This window comes from Pieris napi, chromosome 20, assembly GCF_905475465.1.
Source record: "Pieris napi chromosome 20, ilPieNapi1.2, whole genome shotgun sequence".
Classification (NCBI taxonomy): domain Eukaryota; kingdom Metazoa; phylum Arthropoda; class Insecta; order Lepidoptera; family Pieridae; genus Pieris; species Pieris napi.
The window spans coordinates 1,511,197-1,531,853 of NC_062253.1; the positions used below are offsets into that span (position 1 = coordinate 1,511,197).

The following is a 20,657-nucleotide window of genomic DNA, read 5'->3' on the forward strand; positions in this document are numbered from 1 at the left end:
TTCAAGGCTTTTTTTCTCCATTCGCTTCCTGCTAACGCTTCTATATCTTCTATCCACCTTTTCTTAGAGCACCCTTTTCTTCTTCCCCTTGATCCTTCCCATCTGCCCCATATGAGAATTATGGAATAGAGGCAGTAGTGCTACACATTTTCACAATTCCAGTCTCAGTCCGTGACCGCATAACCTTGAATAACATTAGTAATCAACTAACCAAAGCCAGTAGCTAAACGGAGCATAGAGCAAAATCTCCTTTCAGTCAACAAACGCGTACCATCTCACGTATTATTGACTCTACTTGTCGCTTTATTACTCACAATTTATCCATTAAATTTATCTTTTATTACTATAATTTCTTTGTAAACAGCGCGAAACGCTATTGAAGTATCGACTTAGTTTTAACGTGATAGAGTTCATTTTTGATTGTGTGATTTGTGTTCATTTAAATATGATTACTCCTTAGTATTTTCAGTCCGCTTTTCGTGTTGTCAGTGTATAGTTTGAGATATGGTTTTCACAATTACGAAGTGTGAAAATGTGGAAAATAAAGGAAGTCGTTGGAAGCAGTATGCCTTATCTTTTATGGGTACGTTTTTGAATTTGAATTGAAATTTATTTATACAAATGTTAAACCAACTATTATTCAGATATTTTTAACTGCATTTTAATAGGTTATATTGCAATTACATTTAAAAGTTTTTGTAAAATATTTTTAGTATTAAAGCAATAACTTTTTGGTAAACACTTTCTTTTGTTGCGCCTATTTTACTTTTCGACGATTATTTTTGTTATTTATGTATATTTTTAAAACTGAACTATTAAATCAAGTAAATAATAATATTGTATTTGATCTTTTTATCTGATTTTAAGTGACATCGCCGTCCATAGACAGTCACACTTCTAGAAGGCTAGCGAGTGCTTAACAAATTTGTGTATACTGTTAATTTTTACAAAAAGTTGTTTTTATGATATCTACAAAAAAAGTTTATGTATCATTCTCAAGAACACATTAATAATTTATCAAACTTTGAACTACAAAAATACACTAGATTTTTGATGAGGCAAAAGGGGATGATATCAAGGACGAAAGGGGGTTGCAATTTTGTAAACAAATTTATTTCTATCGTATTAGAAAAGTATACGAAAATTCTTCGTTAACGTATTTTTTTAGCCTCATAATATTTTTTTTATCACGCAATGATACATGCCACTTGAGAATGAGATAAGTATAAATAAATAGATTGCGTGATTTTTACATTTGTGTATTTTAATAATTAATTCAATTAACTGTCGTTAAATTAAAATGTATATCGGACACATAATTTATAAATGTAATACTGAACTTTAAGTGAAAAAAGTAGGACAAATTAATGATTATTTATTCAAGGATGTTTTCTTGAATTAATTAATGATAATGTTATTTATGATAAATATGTTATTTGGAGTTTTTAGTAGACATAAATATTTATAACGCTTTAATGACAGGTCATATTCGTAATGAAAAGGTTATTAATAAAATATTAGGGAGAGTCAAAACTAAATATAAACGACTCATATATGACAGATCCAGTGCCTTTTTGACATACTGCTGTTATAGAAAGAAGATATTTTCCTATTAAAGTTCGTAGTAGACTAATTATTTAGAAGTAGAATTCTGGAAACGAGTTGAGTATAATGACCGATTATGGTTTAATTTCAGTAAGTGAAAACCCATTTTTAACTAAATTTCTTAAATGTAAGTAAATCAAAAATGCTTTAAAAAAAAACAATAATTGCAATAAAAACATGTATAAGAAATTTCTTTATGATATAAAATAAATATTAATAAAATTAGCCTGTATTCAAGTAATATAATTAAGTTTATGTTATTACGTATATATTTAATGAAACATGACCTCCGACAGCGTGAAGGTCTCCTCCAATTTCTTCCATTTGTCTCTCATATTCGCTATTTTACAATCTTTCCCCGCTATCTCGTTTATTTCATCTTCCCAGCTTTCTAGTGGGCGTACTTTCTTTCTTCGCAACAGCTGTACAAACCAATAATAAATAAAACAAATAAATTGTAAATTTACGTATATGTCTAATATAGGTTTACCCCTGTCTTAATAGAGACGAATCTCAATAATATCCCTAGTCCTTATATGTTTAATGTAAAATTAGATATGTGTATATGACCCCAATCCCAAAGTTTCTACGTCCGTTTGTTTGTCTATAAACAAAAATGAAGACACAGACGCAAAAATAACTGCCCAATATCCTATTATGAGATTACATACCACCAATTAACATTAACCAAAGTTATTAAAATAAATTAAGAATTATGTTCGCGAGTTCATTTCGGTGGCGGTTGTTGGAGGAATGTTCAAACGAAAGACTTTGTTTGAACCAACTGTCTTTAATTATTTAAAACATTTTTTAAAAGGACATTTTGAGCTTAAATATCTAGGATAAAATTAGGGGTAGTGGGATAGCGACGCTGGACTACAAAAAAACTGTAACATTACGTATGAGTGTTTGTACATTACTCATAACAAAACTGACGTTTTACAATTTATTGGCTACAAGTGTAAGGTGATTGTTAACATTTTGTTTGCGCTTTTTACTATTAAAATAATAATAAAAAGCTAATTTATATATTGAAAGACAAAAAGAAAGAAAAAACTTTATTATACACAATAACAGGATATTTAGCTAAAGTGCACTAGAGTGTGGGGACACTAGGATTTCCTGTGTTGAGGGCAGCCAGTCTCTTCCTTTTAACATGTTAACTGTACTTTATGATTTCTACATAACACAAATTTATAACTAAACTATTTTTGCACAATAAGAATATTTTCGGTATTAGTATTGGGCAGGTTGACAAGATGTTCTTTGAGTTTTTAGTGTATGTATGTAATGTGAGTTTTGAAATATAAGTGAAAATTTTATTTTTAAGAAATTTGTTAAAGATGAAGGATAAAAGCGTTGGGCGAAGGAAGTGCGTTTTTTAGTAGCTTATACGTAGATTTGCGTTGTGTATGATGTGGTGTGTTCTATGTTTGTTTCCAAAAAAAGTCTGCATATTTCAATTAAGTATAATTGTCTAACAGTTGAAAAATATATAATAATACCAGCTGTCCCTGCGAACTTCGTTTCTCCTTAATGTGATTTTACTTAGCATTTACTTAGATTTTACTTAACTTTTTAGTACATACCAACATGGAACATTTCGCTATGCTACCCCAGAGACTGTCTGGTTTTTCGGAAAGACAACTTTGTAGGTTTTTCTGTGATTGTTCTCTATATATCTATCAAGTTAAATATCTCTATATCTCGCCTCAGAGTTCAAGTTATAAGTTCTTAACTAACAAATAAAAATAGGGTTGATCGTGGAGGGAAGACACAAATTAAGGGTTGTATGTATTTCTGTATGCTGTATCATAAAAAAAAAAGTTGTCTAAAAAAGAAAAAAATAAATTTTTGGGGTGGACACCCCTTATCACTTAGGGGTTTGAAATATAGATACTAGCCGATTCTCAGACTTACTGAATATGCATTAAAATTTTATACGAACGAACATTGTGACACGAGAATTTTATATATGTATATATATATAGAGATTACGTGTATATTCAAAAGAAATGTTACAGTTTTTTGTTAGTCCACCGTAACCGTTTGACGACTCATTGGTCGAGTGGTTAGTACCCCTGACTGCGAATCCATGGGTCCCGGGTTCGATCCCCGGCTGAGACGAACATCGATGTGATGAGCATTTGGTGTTGTGCTTAGGTCTTGGGTGTTTAAATATGTATTTATATGTCTATCTATCTATAATATGTATGTATATCCGTTGCCTAGTACCCATAACACAAGCTTCACCAGCTTAGCATGGGAGTACGTCAATTGGTGTGAATTGTCTTTAAAAAAAAAACCTAACTTTAGGTTACATAACCCGTGTAAAGAGGTTTTTTGTAACTCAGAAATGAAATTCAAGATAAACATTGCGTATAGATAAGCATTTAATACTGGCATCGCTTGTTTATCTTATTTAGATAAGTATCATCATTTCGGTCCTATGATGTTATCTTCGTTTATCTTTAGCTGCCGGTATTAAGATCAAATGTTTTATGGAATGACTGGCTTATAAACACTGAGTTGGAGATGCTCCTGAGACATGTAGTTACACGTTACACACACTAACTACCATGCACACACACACGCGCGCGTCACGCGCTTTGTAAACAGTTTATAAAAATGTTAGGGAATTTACTATTAAGTTTGTTATTGAAGAGGCAGGGCCGCCCCTGTGTGCGAAGTATGTTAGCACACACAGGCGCCAAGACGATAAGGGCGCCGCCACCGAAATAATTTAAACAACATATTCTTTGTAGTGGAATATCGATAAGTAGGTACAATAGGCACAAATTTAAATAAAAACATATATTTCGCTTATTGTGCACTTCTCTATTTCTACTTTTTTGTGTCTGTCTTTAATTTAAGATGATACCGCCAGTGGCGTAACAAGAGGGTGGCAGGGCTGGCAAAATGCAACGTGACCCAAGATGGCCCCTGCCCAAGAGATATTTTGTTCTATGGACGATTGTGAAGTCTAGCATTAGCATTGGGCTAGCGTGGGGACTACAGACCATTCCCTCTCGCCTAAGAGAGGAGCCCTATGGCCATTAGTGGGACCATATACCACGTGTAAAAGTTTATTAAAATTAAACTGAGTATAACGTGACGATTTTTACTGATAGGGCCCCATCTAAAGATGTTGCCACGGGCCCCAGATGGTATAGTTACGCCACTGGATGCCGCCGAAGATACGTCCGTCCCACTCCCTGAATAAGCAAGCGAAAGCGAACTGGTTTTACCTATTTAGATAAATAAAATCTAAGTATATAAAACTGGAGAACATTTTATTCGGTCAAAATTAACAAATAATAAAAAAATACGTTGAAGCATGAAGGTTCGTAAAAAAGAGGTTAAAATTTTATACTAAGGAATCGTTTATAATAAATAAACACATTTTTATTTTATATTTTACTAGCAAACTCGGCAAACTCCGTTTCGCCACCAGGCTTTGTTTTATGTAACATTTCGTTTGGTGATCCCGCTTTTCTGTTGAAATTTTTCCTGAATTTTCTTTGCTATAAACCTCACGGAGCCCGAGACCTTTCCAACGAATGCAAAACCGTGGAAATCGGTTCGTGCGTTCTGGAGTTATAGCGTCAGGAAGGAAAACCCGACTTATTTGTATATAGTAGATTCGTTTGGTGATCCCGCTTTTCTGTTGATTTTTTTCCTGAATTTTCTTTGCTACAAACCTCACGGAGCCCGAGACCTTTCCAACGAATGCAAAACCGTGGAAATCGGTTCGTGCGTTCTGGAGTTATAGCGTCGGGAAGGAAAACCCGACTTATTTTTATATAGTAGATATCATTCTTTGGTTTTCGAGTATTACACATTTACAAGTAAATGCATACAGGGTTAGTAATTCAAAAAGATGGTATGTTATTAATAATAATTAAATAGTAATTAATAAACAAAAGTGTTAATGTGTTAAGATGATTAACACAGTAACACTTTCATTGTGTTAGCACAAGTCCCCCCGGCCGGCTGGAACTCGCCCATAAATATCAAATATCATGAGGATATTATCTGAGTAGTTGTCGCCCGGGCCCGGCGGGAGACGCCAAGCCAAGACCTAGTTTAAACAAATTAAGTTCCTTTTTAGGAGAAGTGGATTTGACACTGCTGCCTAGCTTCTCGGTCAGAGATCCAAGATCGCGTACCTGAGGCTGTTAGGGGAACTACGTAAAAAAAGCACCGTGCTTGCTAGAATTTTTTTGTTGCAAACTTAAAATTACGAATATAAAAGCGACTAAATTACATATTTGCAGTGTTGGCCTAATCCCTGAGGTCGTAGGTTCGATCTTCGGCTGTTCACAATTTCTATGTGCGCATTTAACATTCGCTCGAACGGTGTAGCCTGTAGGAAAACGTCGCGACGAAACCGGCTTGCCTTAGACCCATATAGTCGGCGCCTAGCGGCAAGTATAGTAAACTAATCACCTACTTGCCTATTCTGTAGATCTGAGGGCTAGACCTAATAGGTGTGGGCCACTGGTGTGTTGCAAAGTTATACTCGCTTTTATTATATTATAATACTGAATATTATTGGCCTTTGTATTCCGAAACTCTGTGATCTTATATATATTTTCACTACAGTAGGATATCTCGGAGTTCGGTGTGTCTCTTAGCAAAGGCCTCCTCTAACCTTTTCACTGTTCTCTATCCTTTACGACTCTTATCCAATTTTAGCCTGCTGTTAATTTGAGTTCGTCCACCCATCGACATTGTCGGCCTCTTCATAATTTTCCGTCTCTAGATACCATTCCGTCAATATTTTTCTCCATTTTCCATGCTCCGTAGTATATGACCCGTCCATCTCCATTCACTTAGTTACCTAATATATTAATGAAATTATGATTATATTATTATAATGAGTCAATTAAGATAGTAGGAAAAACATGCTAGAAAAACTTTAATTATGAACAATTTACAAAAATATAATTTTATAAGTACCTATTTTAACTGTAAACCCCAATCACTTAAGCAATGTGTTGATAGTTTTATTTATGGTACAAGTTACCTTTACACAATATTTAACACTCACTTGACCTACGTTTAATAAGTGTAATTGGCCAAATAACTGTATAGGTCGGTTATCGAAAGCTGGCGGGTTCACAGTACTCACACTAATGCAATTTCACATACAGTATGTGTCAAAATATGATTTTTTCGCCATGCTATACATTTTAGTCCACTCTGGTTTTAGTAAGGTTGGGTGGGTTGTAAATAAATAAAAATGTGTCAAATACATATAAATATTAGGTGCATACGAGGGTGGATCCAAAAGTTCTAAGCCAGACCAAGAACGTGAAAGAGTAGTTCGTGTAAATAATTTTTCATTTTACGACATAAGCTCCATCTCGCTCAACACACTTCACTTTTACTTCACTAACTATTCTTTCAATACTCCTCTTAGAAACCCCAGTCGCATCTGATGTTAAATTAAATATAAAATTTTTTCATTAAACTGTTTTTATTAAGTAGACCAGTGCCGATAATTTTTGAAACCAAAAAAAATTACAGTAGGATGAAACCCATTAGAAAAGCAGGGGAATATGATCAAAATGAAAGGAAAAATAAATTACGGTCGATCTGAGGTCGGGAAGGGGTAGGGGGGGGAGTTTTAAGGGTAAAAAACGGTTTATCTCGATTTCCGGCAAAACTAAAAGTCCTATCGAAGAAAACTAAATGGCAAAGTTGTAGTTCATAAAAATATCTACAACTTTTGTATTCACACATTTTTCACATAACCTCAAAATTTATGTGAAAAATTCAAAAAACCAACTTTTTGGTTTTTTATTTCTATCTTTTGCAAAAATTTATTTTTTCATCCTACTGTAATTTTTTTCGCTTTTTATTTATTTTAAAGGCTATCTGCACTGGTCTAAAGATGCTTAAAATAATTAAAAACATTGAGCACCATTTCACGAGATTTCCCTGGTAATGTTTGAAAAAAGATCAACATGTATAAAATAATAATAATATCAAACAGTAAAGATCAACATAAACAGTAGCAAAAGAAAAACAATAACTGTCTCTTTTATACTCATAAGCTTGACCGAGCGCGAGAGAGACGGACAGTCTTTTCGTGATGTATTTGTGATTGTATTTCAGTTTGACATCACGTCTCGCGCTTATTCACAGACACTACACAAGCACAAAGTGTAAATGTGTTGAAGCCGCCAGCTTTAGATAATATACCTATAATTAATTGACGCATTAATTAGCTAACAATTAGTTAAGAACCCCATAACGTACTTTCAAACCAATATTAGAAATTCTTTTAAAAGTACGAAAACTTAGTATGAAGTCGAAAAATTTATGTTCTTGGTTGAAATTTATATATGTGGTAACTACAATACCCAAGACGCCAGGTATAGGGGCATACTTTACGATCAATTTCTTTACGACTTGTATGTAGTACCCTATGTAATATGAAGGAGGCTGTTGACCCCTTAAAATAATAATAAAAACTGATATTACATGCATGATGTAAATGATATTGTCTCAGTTCCCAGTGAAATACATTAGGTTAGGTTTTTTTTATTCTTGGTGGCGTTTGTGATCAGGTTACGTTAGGTTAAAGCCAATAGTGTGTATTTTTCCTTCATTCCACAAATCATGATGTTTTAATTAATTTATATGAGGTTAAAGAGCATGCGCCACCACATTATGGCGTGGTACACTTTTGACGAGTGATGAAAATATGTAAAAAAAATTGGAGCTGTTTAAATTTGGAGCCGTGATTGGTGACGGTTTTTGTATGGATATGTTCAAATAAACACTTTGTTTGAAGCTGGGCAACAATTCACATTAATGGTTTAAAATATCAGCTTATAACTAACATAAAATTACGGGTAGTGGGATTGCGAAGCTAACAAAAACTGACTTGGCTTATCTAAGGGTTCACAAATCTAAATGAAACTTATGTTATTAAACATTATCGCAAACGAGACTGTTAAAATACAATTTATGAGTGTGGTAAAAACTAAAGGGCTCAAAATTGGCTTCAACTCGGCGATGATTGATTACATTTTGTTTACGCTTCTAATTATTAACTAAAATATTTATATGTAACTTAACTAATGTTGCGTTACATAACACGTGATTCCACAAATTTATTCGATACATTGTTCTGTTTCTTTCGTTTTTTCTAATAATTCTTCTCTTCACTCTGACATCATTGGACATTAGAATTTGACCAAATACAAAATAAAGTATCTAATCCCTTGGCATTGCGTAGAGACGTGGGATCTCTCGGCATCTTCTACTGCATTTACCATGGAGAGTGTTCAGAGGAGTTGTTCGGACTAATACCTGCAGCTGAGTTTCATCATCGGACGTCAAGGCAGAAAACAAAATACCATCCGTATCACCTTGACGTCCGTCGTTCCACAACTGAGCGATTCTTAAGGCAATTTCTGCCGCGCACCACCACTATGTGGAACCAGCTGCTCACTGAAGTATTTCCGAACCAATTCGACATAGGGTCCTTCAAGAAAAGAGCGTACCAATTCTTAAAAGCCGGCACTTGCGAGCCTTCTGGTAGTGCGAGTGTCCATGGGCGGCGGTATCACTTAACATCAGGTGTGCCTCCTGCCCGTCTACCTCTTGTAACATTAAAAAAAATAGTTATTTAAATTTTTCCATTTTATCTCTTTCAGTTAGCCTACCACTCATCACCCACGGGATTGAAGCAAATAACCTCACTATAACATCACATTCTGGTCACTTTCTGTCGAAATTCAACAATGTCCCACTGAGTACCACTATGCTGATACTCAGCGCTGGAATATCAGCGCCGCTACTTAGTTTGATTATAGACCGACTTGGACGAAAGTTTGGAGTGTATTTAATTATTATGTTACAAGGGGTGAGTGCATATCAGTTACAGTAAAGTTACATTTTACTGTGCAAAGTAGCTATGGAATTCCTTACCTATTGATATCAGACGAGTTCAGTCTTTAAATTTATTTAAAAATCTTCTTGATAATTTTTGATTGTTTTCGTTCTGCCTTGTAATTAGCTACTACTTTAATATATCAATTGTGACTCAATTAACCCTTCGATTATCTTTTACAGTTTTGTTTACGAGTATGTATATTATTGTTTAGTTTTTAATTATTTTTGAAGTTAGTCTTTAGGCGCGTTATGAAAAATGGATGAGAGTGAAATTTTGCGATGCGCGCGCACCGTGACACAAAACTAACAGAATGAGGTTGCCCACGGAAGATGCAACGGCATTGGACATAATTTAAAAACAATATTCGACTAATAATGGAATTTATGTTACACTTAATGTAAGAGAATAATAATAAATTATTTATTTAATTTTTCAAATGTAAACTGAACTTTATTGACTATAATGACTCCTTTTCCAGTCTTTGATTATTTAATTGTAATTAGTTATTTGCATGCTATCAAAAACTATTTTTAATAAAAAAAAATTCTTTTGTTTTTAGATTTTACTATATTTTAGTTGTAGTTGTTATAATATGTTACTTAGAGTTTGAGTTTTTATTAATGCACTTCTTGTACTTTACCCTCTGTAGGTATTCCTTTTTTTATTGTTCTATATTAGGGTTGCCTGGAAGAAATCGCGTGTTACCGATAAGGCCGCCCGCCCTAATAACTTATGTAACCTGCTTTTTGTACGTATGTTTTTGTATAAGGTTACGAAGTGTAAATAAATAAATAAATATTTTTTGTGATTAATAAAATCTACCAATACTGGACCAATTTTAAACATTCCTTCATTAGTACAAACTCTACTATCAGTGAGTAACATAGGTTAACAATCATCACGCTGCAATTCATTGGAGGGGAGTTTCAATGAAAAACGTAGCAAAAACGGGGAAAATTATTTTAGATATACCCTTAGTTTAGTTAACGCGTAGAACAGCTCATAATTTGATAAATACGAAAGGTACGTAGTCCTGTGGTTACCAGAACACAGAGAATCACGAAATTGAGGAAATACAAAAGGAGCAGGAGGGTCATCTTTTGTTAATACTGCTTGCCCCTGGACGACGAGAGCGTTGCTGGCCGTTTTATAAATTATACTTAGGGAGGATAATGAGAAAATAGTCATGTCTTACGTAAGCCTCCCCATACCTTAGTAGGGGTATGCAGCAGATGCATACATATTGTGTATGTCTGTGATAGAGACATAATAGTGTTTAGCTAAAGAAATGTAATGGAGAACGAGGTCACGATGACGAGACGAAAGAAAATCTCTAAAATTAATGCATAATTTATTGAAAATACACTAGTTTTTATTTTACTATAATGTAAAATGGTGAGAAGTTAAATAATAACATTTGGCGGACTATTTTGTCTCATTAAACTTTTTTAACTAAAGTACTCTTTTGTGTATATCAAATTGTTTTTACGCTGAGATAGAAAGAGATAGATGACTACTCTAGGTAAAACAGTATTGTTAGATTATTTTTAGGAATATATGTAAAATTATGGATTGAAACCAACAAAAACTCTCCTGAATTTACAACTTAATTCTAGGAGATTCTAGAACTAAGTACGATACTTTTGATTCAGTCGGTTAAAACAACACACGCTTTATTGAATTGATTGACGAAACACAAACATTGACTGTTCTGTTCAAACACGTTCGTTTGATGCTTTAAGCAAATTTACACCTGCTACTTTCAAATGCATGAGTTTTGCTGAGTAAAACCTTTATTGTTACATCTATAACGTCTAAGCGTAAGATTTATTTATACAGAACAGGGTTTGGCCACAATCACACCTGATGTTAAGTGAGATATGGCCTATTGGAGGCCACGCCTGTCTAGGAGATTCCTGTTTAACCGTCGCTCAAATGAACTCATCGATGCGCAGAGACGGTGAAAACTTAGAGAAACTGATCGTGATAACACAGAAGGCAAAAGATCACGTGGTCGTTCACCAACCAGATGGACCGATCAAATAAAAGACTCATCGTTCTCAAAACAAGTGTCATAAGAGGGGCGCTGGACCGAAACCGGTGGAAACAGATTATCCGCTCCAGACGCTTTCTTGCTGACCATGACGCTCCGACATTAAAATGAGAAAATGAACTCATATTATACTGTCTAAGAAAGGCCTTTCATCTGGATCTGGATGGGCAAGGATTTCCTTTGCTGTTTTTATAAGAAACGACGCACTAAATCGTACAATGGGGATGTCGAAAACGAAATGGTACTTTTAGGTGAATGTTGTTTGAAAAGCGATGGTGGAATAAGATTGTGTGGTTTTATGAGCATTCTTCGAAGTGAAATCTATAGAAGACTGAAAGGCAGGCAATTGAACGGTGAACTATAATTTGCCCGCCTCTCAATAGCATTCATGGCACCAAGATAACAATTGGCAGCACCGGCCCAGAGATGACTGCAGTACACACGAACGGATTTGAGCTTCAGAATGAGACAGCGCGAACGAAATCATCACTTATGTTCTGCACTTATATTTGTGTTCAGAGAGACTCGACTACTTCAGCTCTTGAAATAATTTTTAACCTTTTAACTAATAAATCATCTTCTACGGTATAAGAGGAGAGTTTAGTCTAAGAGAAGTGTTGCCTAATGCACTTGCGACTTTCATCATTAGCATTAACACTCGCTCTTGCGGAAGCATCGTGAGGAACCATGCCTTAGAGCTAAAATTACGGCCTGGGTCAGCCACTGAAAACTGGTCACCTACTTTCCTATAAAGAATAATCACAACACACATAAAGAAATCTGACTTCAAGACCTACAGTTGTACTGCTTTTTTTAGTTTCTTTAAAGAATTTCATTGAGTATAATATATTTTTCCAGATATGCTGCATACCACTCCTCCTACCACCAAACAGAATAGCATACATCATAACCCACTTCCTGGCCGGCGTATCATCAGCTGGACTCTTCACCGTCATCCCAATATACATACGGGAGATCGCACCAGCGTCATCCAGAGCATCGCTTGTATCATTGATAATTATAATGACACCACTAGGATATTTGACAAGGCTGGTGATGGATGATGAGTCAATGATGTATTTAATGGCAGCGATGGTGATGCTGGAGTTTGTAACTGTGTTCTTGATGATCGAATCACCCAGTTATTTGGTGAAAGTCGGGAAATATGATGTAAGTTACTTGTTACTGTTCTTAACCGTGTTCAAGTTTATTATTAATTAGTGTAGTTTTTATTTCCTGTGGTGCAAATATATTTGTATATATTAAGTATCTAGTATGTGAAGATAAACCTTCTGCCAACTCAATCCAATGCCATTTGTCCCCTTCTTTTGTCCTCCCTGTCCCAGATTGAGCATTCTGATAAACGAACTAGGTCTGGATCTCCATAGCTGCCCCTCACACTTTGAAAACGATTTTCCTTTAGTTTTTATAATTTAATTTATGTTTATCTCTTCTAGTTTTTTTATGTTTGCCTATAAGTGCTTGTCACATTAAATCTTGTATTAGATTTTTTTAACCCAGTACAACTGTGCCGAGCGTTGATATGATGGATTATTAATACCTACAAAGCGGTCCGCTTTACGAAAACTTCAAATTTATTTCATTAAAATCATATAATGTTCCTATTATTTTGACAGCGTGCGAAGACAAACATAGCGAAGCTAAAATGCCTGAAGGAAACTGACAATTATGTGATTATGGAACTCAAAAGGTTAAAAGATGAGAGTGATAGAACAAAACCATGGAAATACGTTGATTTGTGTAAGTTTTGACTCAAACAGTTTTTTTATAACAGCATAAACCTTAGAACCAGCAGAAGAGACGGTATTACATATCCTGACTATACAATGTATGACTACGACAGGTACGACACTGATCAAATTATGGGAATTAACGTAACATATGCGAATATCAAAGTAATAATATATATTATATAATTTTAAAAATACAGAGTTAACAACGCTATTTACTTAAATTATACATATACATAAGCTACTTAATGCCTCCGACGACAATATAGTCGGAGACTTAACTAAAGAGAATATTTATAATAAAAAAACAGCATGAACCATACACAATTAATTTATCTATATAATTTATTAGAAACAAATAAAGCTTTTTATAAATTTGACGAACATTTAAATGATCCAAATCTTCATAATTGATTTGCTCCAGTTCAAACAATTTGTATGACTCAAAACTTAGCGATTAAAAACAGTGGCGGAGATTTTTTTGCCAGTTCTTCTTGCTCGCTCTACACCCTTGACTGCGAACTGGTAGTAAATGTTAATTTAGAATTAATTTAACATATTTTCTGTCGACATTCATAAATGTACCTACTTGAATAAAGTTATTTTGAGTTTGTATTTCAAACTCAAACTAGTACAAGCACAGGCTAGGATTATTGCTAAACTTTTAATATGTTACGGTGTTCGATACGCAGTCGTGCCATTTTTCCAACAACATTTCCAACATCTTTATAATACTTACAGGCAACAGCACGGTCTACTACCTGTTTAGAAAGAAACCAATGGCGCTACAACCTTTTTAGGTCTGGGCCTCAGATTTCTGTATCTGTTTGATGTTAATCTAAAAGGCAAATAGGTGATCAGCCTCCTGTGCTTTAAAAACGCATGGGAAGCCGGTTTCCTTAACGGTGTTTTCCTTCACCGAGCGAATGTTAAATGCGCACATAGACAATAAGTCCCAAAAAGCCCCAATGCCAACATATTGCTTGGTAGAATACTGAAAACTTAAAGTAGGCTTTATAAGTGAACTCATAAATTCTCATATAACTCATTTTCATACTCGAAAATTTGTAAAAATATGAAAGCGATAGACCCTGTTTTTTTAACTAATTTATAGATTTATGGATTTTTCTAGAAACATTAAGTATATTTAAAATCGGTTGTTAAAGTGATAATATAAGGATGTAATAAAATTACATTATTAAAGTCTCGTTTAAACGGTACATGAACATATTGCCAGTCAAAGAAGAAACTGCTCCAATGCTGAATTAAAATAGAGAGTTTGACTATAGAAATTATTTTGTTCCAGTCAAAAATAAAATCTGGCGTGACGCGTCCAAAATCGGCCTGGTACTTTTCACAATTACAATTTTGAGTGGAAGCAGTATGTTTTTGGACCAGGCAAAGGCACTTGCCCAGCTAAAAACCTCGATAGATCCGGAGCACATGCTTGTTCCCTTGGGATTGCTTGCTGGTGGTGCGTCGTCGGTAGTCTTAGTTCGATTCATCGACCGAAAAGTAAGTAAGTATTTTTTTTTACATTTTGCATGAAGCATCTTATACAGTTGTCAAGTTATGACTTGATCATGTTTCTGATATACGGGTGTCACACTTATCTGAATACCCTAAGAGAACTACAGAGACATGCAAAAATGAAGAAATCTCCACTTTTAATTATTTGTTTATTTAAATAAGTAACACTGACGAAACATTTAAAGGACAACATTACAATAATTATAAAAGAGAAAAAAAATAAAACAAAAACAATGAAAGACAATAAATTAGTTTAATAAATACAAATATTAATTACGTACTATACGAATATTATTCGTTACGTTGAAAATGATTAATTTTCAATGCAAATTTCGCCATCTATATTTAGAATTAGCTTGACTTGAATAGATCAGTGTTTCCCAACGTTTTTTGTGCAATACCCCACCTTAGCCTTCCTAAAATTCTTATTCCACCTAAGGAACATACATAACTTATGTTAAAAAATGAATCATTCACTAAGGAATTTATATGATAGGTTTTAAGAAAAATTCACTAAAATTGTTGACGAAAATTGTTTCGTTAACTAGTAGTTCTCATTGAAGTAAACTTTCAAAACGTAAAGGAGAGAAGGAAACGGAGAGGCATTAAAAGAAAAATGAAGTTCATTATTGAGAGTTTCAGGGTACCCGAACATGTGTTCTTGAGATTAGGGCTTTATAATTTTAGGTATAGATTTTTTATTATTATTTGGTCCCAAAATTAGGACAAATACATGATACATACAAACAAATTGAAACAAATATGAAAAGCGGTCCCGTTCCTGCAACATGCGGACATGCCCAGCTAAATCAAATAGGTACAAAAAACAATAAAAAACAAGAACTGCAAACTATAAACGACGACTCATTGGTCTAGTGGTTAGTACCCCTGACAGCGAATCCATGGGTCCCGGGTTCGAACCCCGGCTGAGGCGAACATCGATGTGATGAGCATTTGGTGTTGTTCTTAGGTCTTGGGTGTTTAAATATGTATTTATATGTATATCTATCTATAATATGTATATCCGTTGCCTAGTACCCATAACACAAGCTTCACCAGCTTAGCATGGGACTAGGTCAATTGGTGTGAATTGTCTTTAAAAAAAAAATGAATTAAACTATTTTCTTATTTGTAAATTACCTAAACTTAAGGTATAACTGTACCGTAGCCGAGAGCTGGTGCTTTCCTTACTCAACGAATAAGTGAGGAAATAAGCAGGGACCAACCTTTTGTAAATTTGTTTTTTCTTTTTATTAATTTATTACTATGTAGGTTAAGAAAACTGTAAATACTGTATATTTAATTGTAATAATAAATAAACATTGCTACTGTACAATAACATTATATTTTATTGCACTAATAACCTTCAATTGAAGTACAGGAAAAATTGTTATATAAATAAATATCTTCATAAATTATATATTATGTTTGTAGTCCTATATTTTTAAATTCATCTACTAAAAATCATAACCAAATACGGTCGCATAAATATAACCTATTTCGGAGCGAGTGTTAACCTGCCTCTTGAGATACGGGAGTTTTAAGGGTAAAAAACGGTTTATCTCGAGGAAGGGGATGACAGGTCTGGGCGTTACTGCATACGATTTTTTGCATTTTCTGAGAAGATTAACTATGGTAATATATATATTTTTTTACCATAGGAAAGTAGAGATTTCAACAATACAATAATTTATTTTTCCTTTCATTTTGATCATATTCCCCTGCTTTTCTAATGGGTTTCATCCTACTGTAATTTTTTTAGGTTTCAAAAATTATCGGCACTGGTCTAAGTGTCATCTATGTTTTAATGAGAAAAAACTTCTTGAAACCTAATTCATATTACAAGCAAAGTACTTAAGTAGAGGGCCTCATAGCCTAGCGGTCTTATTAAGTGGCAACTAGGTTAGGGGTACCGGGTTCGATTCCCGGTTCGAGGGCAAGTTTTAATTTAATTTAAAAATTTGTTCTCGGCCTTTGGGAGGGTTGTGCGGTACCGGGCGAGTGCCTAAACCGTACATGGAGGACATGGTCGAATTTCTAAGGCAAAAAGCACGAATTATAAAAATCTTATACTTGACGCTGGCTAATGCACAAACCGTGCCAGAGCCATAAAAATAGAAAAAAAAAGTACTTAAGTGTTCAAAATAAAAGTTCATCACAGTCTCGTAGATGGTGTTAGTATTGACATGCAAACTGCAAGCTTACTCTGTAACATTAACAACAATTCCCATTTCGATAGTGAGTTTACCACATAATTTGCGATATGGAAATCGTCAGGATAATGTCATTATTATTTGAAACTATATTCTTGAAGATAGTGATATTTGCAAAGTAGATTTTTTTTATTTGTAAATTGCACGTTTGTATTTTTTCATCTAGTTTGTTTTTTACTTTTAATGTTTAAGTTATTTTCTCTTTATCATTGTAATGTTTCCCTCTAAATGTTGTGCACACGTGTTATTGATGCACATGCATGTATCTTGTTTTCTATGTCATGTGTTCTCTGTAAGTGTTTGTATGTGTTTCGTTAGTGTGCCTTTTAAAATAAATGAAAAATAATAATTCTAATTACAGCTTTGCGATTCTGTAACTCACTTTTCGAACTCACACAGCGGTTTTCGCATCGGCGGTCGCTCTCAAATCAGTCGTAAAGCAGTCATTTGGCATTCTGAAAAGGTAGGAGCTTGTAGTTTATTGTTTATCAGAATGCCAAATCATAAAATGACTGCTTCACGACTGATTTGAGAGCGACCGCCGATGCGAAAACCGCTGTGTGAGTTTGAAAAGTGAGTTACAGAATCGCAGGGCAGGTAATGGAGTAAATGTTTCAAAATCCTACATCAAACAAAATAATTTATTTCTTTCAGTATCTCCTTACACTGTCGTACTCCGTGATAGCGTTGTCTATGGGAGTGTTGGCTGTGGACACGCTACCTGATTTAACAGTGAAGACACTAAGATGGCTGCCGGTGGTGTCTTTGAGTGTAGTGGTTTTCGCATATGGCATGGCGTGGGGGTTGCCAACTGTAATTATGGTGGAGATTTTGAATTTAGAGGTACTTTTCAACATAATTCCTCTAAAATAATTTCTAGTTCAATGAAACGTTTGCAGAAGTGTTTTCCTTGCTGACTTATACCCAAATAGAATTATCATTCACGCTATCAAACGCTTTGGCATAATTAACTATAAAGGGGAATAGATGTTAATAGGCTCTGAATCGTCTGTTTCGTTTAAAATTTTTGATATTCGATCAAGATTTACTTTGGCAAAGTTATTCGTTATAATTTTGCATAATTTGTCTGACAGTGTGAATGTGTTTAATTATTTGTCTAATTTATTGTTTATAGTTTTCGATATATTTGACCATAGTTATTATTGAGCAAATTCTTTATAAAAGCAAGTGGCACAACCTTTGTTTTTGTTGCAAAATAGTTCCCTCTATCGCTTAAATTGTATCCTATATTCTATTCAGGATAACCCTTCGGTAAGAATGTAAAACGATCCTTCCATGTTTGTAGCAATACGCGTCAATTTGTGCCGCTATACATGCTATTAACCAATTACAGTTTCGTAACGCGTTTCAAGACTTTGTCATCTATTGTGGTTGGTGGTATCATGACGCATCATGTCGCGTGTCAACGCGTATTGGGCTAGAGATGCCGTTGACCAATCACAATCGATCATGCTCATGTCATCATCATTCATACTAAAGATATAACCAAAGATGGAATACATAATATATACAAAATGTTCAAACATTTACGAAATCTTAGAAAGGAAAAACCGGCTGCATTGGTGGTGTGAGAGTGAGGGTAGGTACGTAAAGGTATGTGGGGTGTGCTCATGATGCAGGTGATTTTGCGCTATGGATTTTTAATACCCCTTTAAGCAAATTCCACGATAGCTCAAACAAGTCGTGGCTCAAATAGTGAATTTTTTTTTTAAATAGTTTTTGTGAGGATTGTGAAACAAGACACGATTACGAGTCTGGTAGGCAGAAACAAAAAGTGCAATTTATCTTGGATCGTTTGTTCTTAGGGTTCTGTGTGTGACACACGCCATTAACTTTTGTCTCTTACACCAGTTTTCTCATGGGATTCACCTTCACCGTATCAGCACATGTTAATTCCCCACATAGATACAAAAATATATTTGTACATGGACCTGACTCTCACCCCAGTCATATTGCTTATAAATGGAAAAGTATATAGCAGTATATATACCTATATACAAATAAAATAGATTTAATTGCATTTGTACTAAACTTGAACAGTTGCTTCAGTAAATTCAATGTGGTAACATTGCGGTCCGACACATTATCTGAGCAGACGATACAATTCGGCTAGAAATAGCATTTGGCTATTTGGGTCATTCTAAATTAAATATTGTATGCAATAAACATATAAAAATAATATATTTTATGGCTAGTCTAATTTCCTTTATTATTGACACAACTCCGCGCTTCAATGGCTTTCGACGTCTGTTATATTTGTGAAGTGTATTACACTTTTTTTTATGTATTAGGAGGCAAATGAGGTGGAGGCTCATCTGATGTTAAGTGACACCGCCGCCCATGGACACTCTCATTCAGTGGCGTAGCTACCTTGGATGGCACCCGGTGCGGAAGTTGGTGGTGTCACGCCATCGAAAGTAAAAAGCAATAAATTTCTCCAATCTCTTTTATTAGCGCCTTATTTAAATTCACGTTTCGCATCCATGTGTCCCTGACTGTTCCTTTTATTCTCAAGTTAAGGTCGGGTTCCGTTTCTTTTAATACCCAAAATATTGATAATGAAACTATTACTATTGAAATATGGGGTATAGTATGCAAAAACAAAATTTCTAACATACAAAAACTACAAAATAAATTAATAAAAGCACTATTTAGATATGATTTTTTAACACAGACTAATAAAATCTACCAAGAAACCAAAATTATGACGATTAAACAACTATATGTTTATAGCACCTGTATCAAGTTTGCTTATCTTGCCGAAGCCGCGTACAAATTATTTGAAAAAGTCTATTGAGTATGAGGGTGTGCAATTATTTAATCAATTACCCTCTAAAATTCGTAATATTAGCGCGTTTAACCAATTCAAAAGGGCATTAAAGACACAAATCAGAATGAGCCTAGTAGACTTAAGTTGGGACGGCTCATGGCGACGTGTATCTCGTTCGTATATACATATTAAGTTTCTCATGTAAATGAAATACATTTTTTTGTAATGAGAAGTTCTTTAAATATTATTACGATAGCTGAATTTCATGGAAAAAAAGATAAGACTTTTAATAAAAATTTATTATAATAATTTTTTTCAGATAAGATCAGCTGTATTGGCCTTAGTGTACGCATATTCGCAAATAATTAGAATGGCGCACGTTCACACGCTAAAATACTTCGAAGATCTGATGGGAATAAACACGTTATTTTACGTGTTTGCCGGTGTTAATTTAGTAGGAGCAGTGTACAGCATCATGGCGCTACCACAGATTAAAGATAAAAGTGTCAAACAAATTGAAAAACAATTGAAACGAGTTCCTGTAATAGATAGAATTTGATATTGGTATGAGGTTTTATTTTCACTCCTGTTTATTATTATTACGATAATATATATTATGTGTTATATTTACAGTTTTTACAATATTCTTGACCTACATAGTAATAAAAAAGAAGAGTGCGTGTACTTATGTACACGCATTAAAAATAGTTTTTGCATGCAGCAAATAATTAATTACAATTAAATAATCAAAGACTGGAAAAGGAGTCATTATCTATATATATAAAAATGAAACCCGTTTTCC

At 34.2% G+C, this 20,657-nt stretch overlaps 1 protein-coding gene across 1 annotated transcript; it reads left to right on the plus strand.

Moving 5' to 3' along the window:
* The first annotated feature begins 247 nt into the window (after nt 1-247).
* On the plus strand, nt 248-20,420 carry LOC125059909 (solute carrier family 2, facilitated glucose transporter member 2-like). The gene is made up of 7 exons (XM_047664603.1): nt 248-583; nt 9,279-9,487; nt 12,429-12,740; nt 13,208-13,331; nt 14,628-14,836; nt 17,719-17,907; nt 20,175-20,420. The coding sequence occupies exons 1-7, from the start codon at nt 505-507 to the stop codon at nt 20,412-20,414; spliced, it is 1,362 nt and encodes a 453-aa protein (XP_047520559.1). The 5' UTR covers nt 248-504; the 3' UTR covers nt 20,415-20,420.
* Nucleotides 20,421-20,657: the final 237 nt, after the last annotated feature.